Consider the following 12,135-nt stretch of genomic DNA (forward strand, 5'->3'; position numbering starts at 1 on the left):
ATCCTCCCTTTACCACAGCAGCAATAAGCCAAAGAGCATCACTTTACTGATATTTATTTCTAACCCATGATCACAGAGAGGAAGTGCCAAGGTCATTTAAATACATTATTGTATGTGAACTCTGTAGTGGAATTTACTTATTTAGGGCTAGTCTACACTGGCAGCACTTTAACGTGGCTTGTGTGGTGGTGGCGCAGCGCTGGAACAGAGCTCTCCCAGCGCTCTAAAAAACCCACCTCCACGAGGGGCGTAGCTACCACTGCTGGTGCACTGTCTACACTGGCACTTCACAGCCTTGAAACTTGCTGCGCTCAGGGGGGTGTTTTTTCACACCCCTGAGTGAGAAAGTTGCAGCACTGTAAATTGCCAGTGTAGACAAGGTCTTAGTGGTTTTAGGAAGCAGGGGAGAAGGGGTATGCAGGGGAAGAAGTTAGAAAGGAAAAATCTAGTCTTGCAGAGCAACACTTTATTGCAACATGGAGAAAACACTTGGAACTGCTAGGGAGTTGAAATATTCCTTGGCCCACAGAACATATACCTATATTCTGTAATTTACATGCAGCTCCACTTAAAACTTCATGACATATGTATCAGGTGTGTTCTTCTGTAAACTGACAAGAAATTTATTTAATCCAAGAAGAATTGACACTGATTTACATTCCTGAATACTACTAGCTGGAGCACTCAAAGGAAGCTAATCTGACCTCTTAAAAAGCAAAGAATGGTAAAGTGAGAGTATGCATATGGGGAAAGGGCAAGGAAAATGCTGCAGCCTGTTCCTGAATGTATTACTGTACGCAAAATGAAAGAGGACCCACGACTGCAAAGCACTGTCACAAGTACTTTGCATTCCTGGATCTCAAGATATTTTACAAACAAAGCCTTAACATCCCAGTATTCTCACACCTATTTCTTCTAAATAGAAGGTAAACTGAGGCAGGACAACAGAGTTAACATTTCCTTCTCTGTTAAAGATAGTTTCTTTTTGTAAAATCACACGTGGTCAGGGCCTTCTTTGACATCTTGGCAGAAAGTTTATGTTCTCCAGCAGAACACATACTCTTCAGCATCATGCTTAGGCATTGGTTCAGATGAGATCATAACCAGAGATGGTATGGCCAGTCAGAAGAGATAGTTTTGTACCTTTTATAAGGCTTGTCTTGTACCTTTTATAAGGCTTGTAAAGAATTCAAGCCTGGACTTCACTGCATAAAGATGCTTACTACATATAAGTAAAATGCATATTTCTTATTTTATTGAATAATGTGGCTTATTTATGTAACCTATTCTTTGTAATTATTTACATATATATACACAAGTCCAAAATTAAAATGAACAACATTTCTTCGTATGTTTCTTCATTGTTGTACTTTACAAAAAAATCCAATACAGAATGGAAAAATGAAAAAAAGGAAAACAAATGAGATCACACATTTTGGAAGAGACCTATTCTCAGGACTGACTGACTTAATATAGCAAGTATCCAAGAACATTCACTTTAGAGAAGTGGATTCGAATTTTTCACTGATGCATAGGAGATGCCACATTAGTTAACACTGGCCTAAAGAGCTATAGCTGTGTATCCAATGGTCCCCCATTTTAAGCTTCTATTTTCAACCAGCAAATTTACCCTTTGAAATATCCCAAGCTTGTTTTCAACCCAAAGATGAATTTTTCATCACAATATTTAAAGAAAATCCTTTCAGCTGTTTACTTTTTTTAATAAGCATGATAAAAATAGTGTTACACACTTCAGGAAACATTTTTAGACATTTGTGTTCTCTAATAACTCAAACTTCTGTTTTAAAGTTGAAACTTGGCATACATGTAGCCCTCTGAAGAATGAGTATTTTTCCAAGTTTGATAGATTGCTTGAGATAGCCAAAATGAATAAGTTTTGCACATGTATAATATGTCATTATTTCCCTCGCTGGCTACAAGGCTCATCAAATGCACATATCTGATAGCCACACATCAAAATACCCGTGCTAACTGAATTGATTAGACATTCAAATAAACCCACACAAGTCACTAGAATGTCACACCATCAGCCTGACATTAAACAAAATATAAGTAATTTCAAATTCTACACCTAAATGTCTCCGGCAATATTCATGGTATTGCACTTTATCTTTTAAAAAAAGTTTTACCTTCCTTTACAGCTATTTGAAAGACCTGTACAAAAGAGAAACAGTGATATCGCACTAGGTCCAAGAAAGCCCAGTTGAGGCTGGGACCCAAATGGGAAATAGCAAAACTGACTAGGCACAAAGTGCTATCAAATATATAAAGTAAACTGAGAAGGAGAAAAAACACATCAGTTATATTATCAGAAGTTCCCAAAGTGTCATCAATAGATAGCTGGCTGACTGGTCAGTGGTGTTGGCCGCTCCCCCTGATTTCCAGTTGCCAAATTCATTAAAAGACACTTAGAATTTCATGTTTCGTTCTCATATCACTTTTTTATGTAAACAGTTGCCACGAGGATGTTATGTGATTGTGAACAGGAAAAGCTGTTATCCACAAAACAATCAATGCAATGACTGGTGGCTCACATGACACTTACGTATTAAAAAGTATGGGAACTGGTAATTTATAGTAATCTTAAACATTATTTGCAACACACAGGTTACAAATAATCAGACTCATGTATGAAAATGTATTAAACTGAAAGAGCTCAGAAATTTGTATTTCACTAGTATAAGAAATCATACAAAACCTAAAAGAAAGGATTTCATTGAACATTCTTTAGAATTAACCCTCCACTGAAGTTTAGCCAACATTGCACACAGCACCTTCCTAATAATGCACAAGAAAGAAAGTGAGGGTATGTCTACATTGCAGCTGAGAGCCTAGGAGACAAACACATGCCAGCTCTGCTCAAGCTAGCACCCTAAAAATAGCAATGTGCATGTTGCAGCAAGGCCGCTGCTATGGACTAGCCACCTAAATATGATTCTAAGGCAGGGGTAGGCAACCTATGGCACATGTGCCAAAGGCAGCACGCGAGCTGATTCTCAGTGGCACTCACACTGCCCGGGTCCTAGCCACCGGTCTGGGGGGCTCTGCATTTTAATTTAATTTTAAATGAAGTTTCTTAAACATTTTAAAACCCGTATTTATTTTACATACAATAGCTTAGTTATATATTATAGACTTATAGAAAGAGACCTTCTAAAATGTTAAAATGTATTACTGGCACACTATACCTTAAATTAGAGTGAATAAATGAAGACTCGGCACACTACTTCTGAATGGTTGCCGACCCCTGTTCTAGAAGGTCAGGCAGGCTTACACTCAGGTGGCTTGCCTGTGCCACCAGGTTCAAACTGCTATTTTTAGTGCACTAGTTCAGGTAGAGCTAGATCGTCTGTCTACCCAGGCAGAGAGAACAGCCATTGTGTCAGTGTCTGAGCTAAATTAAATGCAAATAAACTGAGTAAACTAATTTACAACCATTTCTGCAATTTCAACAGTCTGTTATTTAACAGAAGTTTCTATTTTTCCACATTTCAAATATCACTGTCAAAATGTAAACAAGCAGTTGTGCAGATGACCAGTAACCCAGTCTTGCACGAAACTGCCTCCATCTGGACAGTAAAAACTACAAGAACTCAAACCATCACCCAATGAGGCACTGAAGTGCTGACATTAAAAACAAGTATCTTTTTAGTTTATTTTTGTTCTAGATTTGGAAATCCAACATTTCATCATTTAAATATCTTCAACTCATTATCAACTGTGAAATATATTAAACCCCCAAGTATATCACTCAGAATTAGGCATCACTTGGAAGGACAAAATTAAACATGCTTCAAAGTACTCCTTTTTTAAATAGAGCAGGTGCATGTTTGGGTCATTGTTTTACCATCTAGATAATAAAATGGAACTCACATGAGTCATTTTCAGAAATACATGAAAATGGCTCTTTTGTAGTATTCGTTTATACTCAAGGGTAGAGTAAAACCAGACATTCTCTCTCATGCCCCGTGGCCAATTTGTGAAATTATGGACCTATATCCTACTTAATGTTTAAAACTTCAGATCCTTTAAGAAATCTAAGGAGCAAAAAATGAGATTAACAAACTAGCAACAGTAACAGGACAAATTTACCAGACAAGAAAAAATGTCACTCTACCCCACTCCTCCCAAGGAAAAAATATATAACCAATAGTTTTCATTAGCCCTTAAGAATCTTTTAGCTTAGGTGGGCAAAATCTTGTAAATATCATCTAAGCACGATGTAAACTAAGATATATGTAAAATAAACACAATGGAGCATGTAATCTGAAAGTGGTATCCTGCAGTTGCACAGGATGCTTCAAGTGTAGCAGTGGGCATGGCTAACTATCAAGACTGACAGGGAAAGTAGCTGCTCATGGCAAGCTAACAGACCATATGGATTGCAGAATTATATATAAAAGAAATGGAGCTTCTGCAAAGGTATCTTACATTGCCCATGATTGCATCACACACTGCTCAGCAATGCTGTAGTTGCCTCTGATGCAAGAATGTTCTATTCCCACAAATGTCATGATTTTCTTGCCATCTAGCTAGTTCCATCTGTAGTGTCTAGGAATGTGTGTCCATTGAACACTAGAATTGTTCAAATATCTAAAGCCCTCTGGTTTTACTCAATTCCTAGGGAACCTGCTGGGCTGATGGAAGCTTGACCATGCAATGATGCGCACTGTCCTCCACAGCTTCCAACAGGGCTGTATACACCTCTACTTCAATATAACGCTGTCCTCGGGAGCCAAAAAATCTTCCTGTGTTATAGGTGAAACCACATTATATTGAACTTGCTTTGATCCAATAGAGTGTGCAGCCCCCCCCTCCAGAGCACTGCTTTACCATGTTATATGCGAATTTGTGTTATATCGGGTCATGCTATATCTGGGTAGAGGTGTATTTCCTTGACCATGCAGTTGATTCATTTTTCAGAGCCATCCATTTATATACCCTTTGCCAGATGAACCACAGTACTGGATGTTTGCACATGTCAATTTACACATCAGTTAGGTGTCTAAGTTGCCTCATCAAATAGGTAAGGTGCCTTTTACATCAGCACAGAATATGGCCTAGTGTTCTTTAAGAGAATGTTACTGGAATTTGTTTTCCATGCTTAATTATTTATTTTCTGCAGAAGTTACTCTTTACTAATTCTCTATACTTGGACACTTGTTTATCTGAACATGCCATTATTAGATAAAGCATGCAAAATTTGGTTTGATAATCTACATCCTTTAGTAGAGTACAACCTATACAGCATGCAAGATTTAGAATCTGGCCTCAGCAAAACGCCAGATGTGTCAGAGTCCTTCTATGAGTCTAAATAAGATTTAATGAACCTTCATTTTAAGATAGACTGTCCGATGCCATTTGCTCAGGCTCTACTCTTTTCCTGTACCCCCCGAAGACATCAAATTCAAGTTGTGCACACTGCAGCAGTACACAGCACAGAATGCACAAATTTAGCCCTCTCATTCACATAACCATATGGGACAGATGTATAGGCAGTGTTAAGAACAGGCAAGCTTAAGGTGGACCAGCGGGTAAACAAAGGGTGAACTACTGTATTCATTGGTTTATACTGTAGTTGAGAGTTTCTGATCCTTTCCAGCCTACTGTACACCTTTCAGGAGTCTGATTTGTCTTCTGTACCCCCAAGTTTCATCTCACTTAAACTATCTGCTTACAAAATCAGACAAAAATGTCACAGCACATTACAGAAAACTTGCTTGTTTTCTCATTTTTACCATACAATTATAAAATAAATCAATTGGAATATAAATATTGTACTTACATTTCAGTGTACAGCATACAGAGCAGTATAAACAAGTCATTGTCTGTATGAAATTTTAGTTTGTACTAACTTTGCTAGTGCTTTTTATGTGGCCTGTTGTAAAACTAGACAACTATCTAGATGAGCTGATGTACCCCTAGGGGTACCCCAGGTTGAGAGCTACTACTTTTTAGATCATATGTATGTAGCTGGAGCTCTGCATCTCAGTGCGTATTACATATCATGTGCACACCATATACAAATATCTAATGATATTTCTAATCTAAAATTCTTCAAACATGCTCAAAGCACTCATTCTTATTGAAGACAAAGGCCAAACTAAGTTTTATTAAAAAGAAGCAGCTTGAGTTGTGAATACAAATGTCTGAAAAGTTTCAGTGATGAAAAGAATGACAACATTTTAGGGCTGTCGATTAATTGCAGGTAACGCGATTTAAAGTGATTTAACTAAAAAATATTAACTGATTAAAATTAATTGTGATTAATCACACTGTTAAACAGAATACCAATTAAAACTTACTAAATATTTAGTAAGTTTTTCTACATTTTCAAATATATTGATTTTTATTACAACAGAATATAAAGTGTACAGTGCTCACTTCATATTTTTAATTACAGATATTTTTATCATTTTTACAGTGCAAAGATAGTATTTTTCGATTCACCTCATACAAGTATTGTAGTGAAATCTCTATTGTGAAAGAGTAACTTAAAATGTAGATTTTTTTGTTAAGTAACTGCACTCAAAAACAAAACAATGTAGAACTTTAGAGCCTACAAATCCACTCAGTCCTACTTCTTGTTCAGTCAATTACTAAGCCAAACAAGTTTATTTACATTTACAGAAGATACTGCTGCCTGATTCTTATTTACAATGTCACCCGAAAGTGAGAACAGGTGTTCACATGGCATTTTTGTAGCTGGCGTTGCAAGGTATTTACGTGCCACAGAAATGCTAAACATTCAAGTGCCCCTTCATGCTTTGATCACCATTCCAGAAGACATTTTGATGCTGACGATGCTTGTTTTAAAAATGTGTTAATTAAATTTGTGACTGAATTCCCTGGGGGAGAATTGTATGTCTCCTGCTCTGTTTTACCCGGATTCTGCCATATATTTCATGTTATAGTAGACTCAGATGATGACCCACCATATATTTGTTTTAAGAACACTTTCACAGCAGATTTGACAAAATGCAAAGAAGGTACCAATGCGAGATTTCTAAAAATAGCTACAGCACTTGACTCAAGGTTCAAGAATCTGAAGTGCAGTCCAAAATCTGAGAGGGAGGAGGTGAGGAGCATGCTTTCAGAAGTCTTAAAAGAGCAACACTCAGATGCACAACCTACAGAACCTGAACCACCAAAAAAGAAAATCAACCTTCTGCTGGTGGCCTCTGACTTAGGGCTTGGCTACACTCACACTTTACAGCGCTGCAACTGGGGTGTGAAAAAACACCCCCCGAGCGCTGCAAGATACAGCGCTGTAAAGCGTCAGTGTAATCAGGGCAGCAGCGCTAGGAGCGCGGCTCCCAGTGCTGCACGCTACACCCGTAAGGGATGTGGTTTACATGCAGCGCTGGGAGAGCTCTCTCCCAGCGCTGCCGCTCTGACTACACTCACACTTCAAAGGCTGCCGCGGCAGCGCTTTGAAATTCCAAATGTAGCCATACCCTTAGATGATGAAAATGAGCATATGTTGGGCTGCACTGCTTTTCATTATTATTGAGCAGAACCTGTCATCTTGAAGGATGTGACACCTCTGGAATGGTGGCTGAAGCATGAAGGGATATATGAATCTTTAGCACATTTGGCATGTAAATATCTTGTGATGCCAGTGACAATCATGGAATATCAGGGTTGGAAGGGACCTAGGAGGTCATCTAGTCCAACCACCTGCTCAAAGCAGGACCAATCCCCAGCCAGATTTGTGCCCCAGATCCCTAAATGGCCCCCTCAAGGACTGAACTCACAACCTGGGTTTAGCAGGCCAATGATCAAACCACTGAGCTATTCCTCTCCTCCCACAACAGTGCCATGCAAATGCCTGTTCTCACTTTCGGATGACATTGTAAACAAGAAGCAGGTAGCATTATCTCCTGCAAATTGTAACCAAACTTGTCTGTCTGAGCCATTGGCTAAAGTAGGACTTAATGGACTTGTAGGCTCTACAGTTTTACGTTGTTTTATTTTTGAATAGTTTTTTTTGTACACAATTCTATATCTGTAAATTTAACTTTCATGATAAAGGAACTGCACTATAGTACTTGTATTAGGTGAAACAAAAGAAATAGTATTTTTCTACAGTGCAAATATTTATAATCAAAAATAAAGTGAGCAATACACTTTGTAGTCTGTTTTGTAATTTAAGTCAATATATTAAAAAAATGTAGAAAACCATCCAAATAATTAAATGGTATTATATTACTGTTTAACAGCACAGTTAATCATGATTAATTTTTTTAACTGCTTGACAGCCCTACATCATTTCTTATTGTTGAATACTGATGAAAATAAATGGCGTTTTACAAGAAGTTGCATTAGATTTCATTTAAATGAGCACTTTTTAAACAGTTGTAAAACTGGAAAATGGGCCCTTTCATGAACGTGCCCCCAAGATAGTGTTCCTTATAACCAAACCAAAAGTAACTATTTGTAGAAACTGCTTTTAAAATGGTAATTTAAATATTTAAAAACCTGAAAGTTTCAAAACAGTTTTAATCAAGTTTAGAAATAAATCCCATTGTGTATCCCCATTTTAATTAGGCATGGAAATATTACACCAATGGACATAGCATCTCTAACAAGCATATGCAGATTCCTCTAGAAAGAAACCAAGTAGTAATCAGGATTCAAATGAAGTTAAGTTCTCCAAATTGCTGCTTGGCATTCACATTATAACTACCAGAGACAAAATTATTTGAGAAGACGAGCCAAGAGTTTTCAGTGTCTGTTTAACTACAAGGCCAAGATTGTCATCTTCCAGGGACATACAGTACTGAGTGTCATATATACTATCACATAGGTCATTCAAAAAAGGGGTACAGATAAGGAAACAACCATACGTATTACATGAGTTTTGCCATCCTCATTCCATCTAACTGTGCCAAAATGGATGACAACAAAGATGCAGTTTTAGCACTCTGTGAATGAACAGGTTGGTAAACTAAAGGTAGCCCAAAATACACACTTAATCGTTCCCAAACCAAACATAAAATTACCATAAAATTGGGATTGCATATTACAGTACTTTCTTTAAATGATGGAACCAACAAACTACATCCAAACAACAGCATAAGGGTGCATAGATTTTACTTCTTAACCTGCCCCGCTACTTGCAAACAAAGGCTGTTCCAAACTGAAAAAACAAGCTGCATGAAGCTCTCTAGGCTTTTAAACGAGTCTATTTTTCGAGACTATGAGTGGGTAGTTCTCAACAGAGCTGTAGCTAATAAGCCCCCAAAGGCTCACATGACAGATTCGGGATTCTCCCTCTGTTCAGAGGGACTCAGCCTTACCTCCCCCGCCACCAAGTTCAGGGCTCAGCAGCCGCACTAGGGGCCCGAGGAAGGCAGGCAGCCCTGGGCGCTTTGCTGGAAGGGATTCGGTCTGCACACCAGGCATGTGCTGCGTGTTTCCCAGAGACTCCAAGGAGGCTGAGCAGGGACAACCTGCCAGCCCCAAGCCGGGGTGCTGAACATGCAAACACACTGCAGGGGAGGGATCTCCGGGTCCCGCTTGGCGCTCCGGGCAGCTCGGACCCCGGCCCATCCCCCCAGCCCGGGGGTTCCCGGGCTGGTAGCGAACAGCGCGTCTAGAACCAAACCCCGACCTGCGCCGCCAGCTGTGGGCAAGGGCGGGGAGCAGCACCCCCACAGCCCCGGCCCCAGGAGCGCCGGGCGAGGCGCCGCCCGAGCCGCTCCCTGCCCCACGGACGGGCGGGCCCGGCCTCACCTTGCTGGATGTCGCCGTTGGCGCCGCCCGGCACGGGCACGCTGAGCTGGCGCTCGGGCTCGGGCAGGCAGCCGCGGCAGAAGGAGTGCAGGCAGGGCAGCAGCTTGGGCTCGGCCTCCCGCCGGCTCTGCAGGCTCTGCGCGCACACGGCGCAGGTGTCCAGCAGCGACAGCGGGCCCGGCGCGGCCGCCGGCAGGGGGGGCACCGGGCTGGGGCCGGGGCCCGGGCCTGCCGCGGCCTCCGCCTCCGCCGGGCCCTTCTCGGCCGCCGCGCCGGTGCTCTCGCGCTCCTCGGGCGGGGCGACGGCGGGCGCGGGCGGGGCGGAGCCGGAGGGGGACGTGGCCGCGGGCTCCTGACCGCCGCCGTCCGGGCCGGGCTCCGCGGCCCCCTCCCCACCGCCTCCTTTGTTTTCCGCCATGTTTCCTCCTTTGAACCCGACTCCCCGCTCCGCGCACGCACAGCTCCGCGCCTGCGCCCGCACGCCCCGCGTCACGGGGCTCCCGCACAGGCTGCGTGCTCGTGCCCGGTAGGTACGCGGCGAGCGGCTTAGGGACGGGGCTGGGCATGGGCCCAAGCGAGGCGCGCACCCGGCACGCAACGGCTATAGCCTGCGGGCAGCGTGGAGCGCGCGGCGGACACGCCGCTTCAAGGGAACGCGCACGGCCTGCCCAGCGTGCACGCGACTTCGGAGGGAGCGCATACGGCATGGCCCAGGGGAGCGGCGGCGCGTGCGCATAGTGTTCCCCGCTGGCTGAAACAGGGAGGCGTAACGAAGCGGCTTCGCTCTTCGGCTCAGCATCAGCAGCGGGGAACGGAGAAAGGCGGGACAATGAGGGGCGGGGCTTCCTTTCCTCTTCCAGGCTCCACTCTCAGCTCGACGCCCGACTGGCTGAGCCGTAGGCTCCCTTAGGGGCTGCAGCCAATCAGCTTCCCCGGGTGGAAATAGGCTGCCTGGCCGTGGCAGCCAATTGCCATCGCAGAGAACGTGATGGACAGTGGCACTGCCCCCTCATGGCCCAGAGGAGGCGGGTTTTTCTACCCCCCTTCAGCAACGCCAGGGGCAGGGTCCAACCAGGAGAGGGTGGGTAGTGCCCAGGCCGGGCTGCCCACCCAGCCTGCCATCAGTTGGGCCTGTCCAGGGGCACAGTTACATTTGGCTTCGCTGTCTGTGACCGCTGGAGCCCACTTGTCACAGCATCACAGTGCTGGGCAAGGCCAGGGCAGGCCCTGCACCACGCACAGAAACCAAGCCCAATGCCCAGCATCCCACTGTCATCTTACACACTGTGGGTCACCTACTGGCCAGGCAATTCATGTTGCCCTGCTCTGCCCCTGGGGTGGCCCATAAAGTTCATAACAGCATGACAAATCTATACTAGCAGCAAAGAATCCTGTGGCACCTTATAGACTAAGAGACGTTTTAGAACATGAGCTTTCGTGGGTGAATACTCACTTCGTCAGATGCATGTAGTGGAAGGATGCATGCATCTGAGGAAGTGGGTATTCACCCACGAAAGCTCATGCTCCAAAACGTCTGTTAGTCTCTAAGGTGCCACAGGATTCTTTGCTGCTTTTACAGATCCAGACTAACACGGCTACCCTCTGATACTTAAATCCATACTAGTTGCTCCAATAGCTGAATGGGAAGCAGGAAGTACTGAGGTTTTGAGAGTTCAAACACTCCTGCTCACTTGTGATACGATGTTTAAAAAATACATATATAAAAATTAATGTAAAGATATCAGGAATTATTGGAATGAATTTATATGCACCATTGTTCTTAGAAGTGAAGCTGGATGTTCTGTTTAAAAAAAACAGTGGCTACACATTTAGCATTTCATTTTGGTTAATGGAGGCTGCTCCTTTATGAACAGGATTTGGTTCTATATTTGAGGTTGAATCAACATGTGGGAGATAGTGCTTGCGTAAAGTCTAAAAAGGATTTTGAAAAAATGAGCTGAAGCCAAACCCCCACCATGCAGTAACCAAAAAGAAGAATTTGACCCCTGCATCATGAACCAGCAGTTGAGAAGAAGAATGGTAAAATTTAAAAGTTGCCTCTTGTTCACTTTTTTTTAAATTATAGGTAAGGTCATTCTATTTGGGTCTTTCAGTTACAAAGTGAGTAAGTTTGGGGGCTAACTATAGGCCAAGTCATGTAGTGGTTTGTCTATCTTATGAGCCTAGATAAACTTGGCAGGGAATAGAAAAACACCACTTCCTCTTAAGCAGTTTCTTGTACTTATTCATCTCTCCCCCATATTAGGATGAAACCTAAAAGGTTTCATTTTGTAGAGAATGATAAATAGTGTGAATTACCATGGGTCAATTTGACCAGCTCCTTATTTCTTATAAATTACCTCATCTAAGACATTA

General features: G+C 42.6%; 1 protein-coding gene across 1 annotated transcript in view; it reads right to left on the reverse strand.

The window, feature by feature from the left end:
* TRIM33 (tripartite motif containing 33) overlaps positions 1 to 10,177 on the reverse strand; it is a 72,368-nt gene extending 62,191 nt beyond the window's left edge. Inside the window, exon 1 of the mRNA XM_030562222.1 lies at positions 9,760 to 10,177. Within this exon, the coding sequence (XP_030418082.1) occupies positions 9,760 to 10,177 (418 nt within the window). The remainder of the gene's footprint in view (positions 1 to 9,759) is intronic.
* Positions 10,178 to 12,135: the final 1,958 nt, after the last annotated feature.

The sequence above is a fragment of the Gopherus evgoodei genome, chromosome 4, assembly GCF_007399415.2.
Source record: "Gopherus evgoodei ecotype Sinaloan lineage chromosome 4, rGopEvg1_v1.p, whole genome shotgun sequence".
NCBI lineage: Eukaryota > Metazoa > Chordata > Testudines > Testudinidae > Gopherus > Gopherus evgoodei.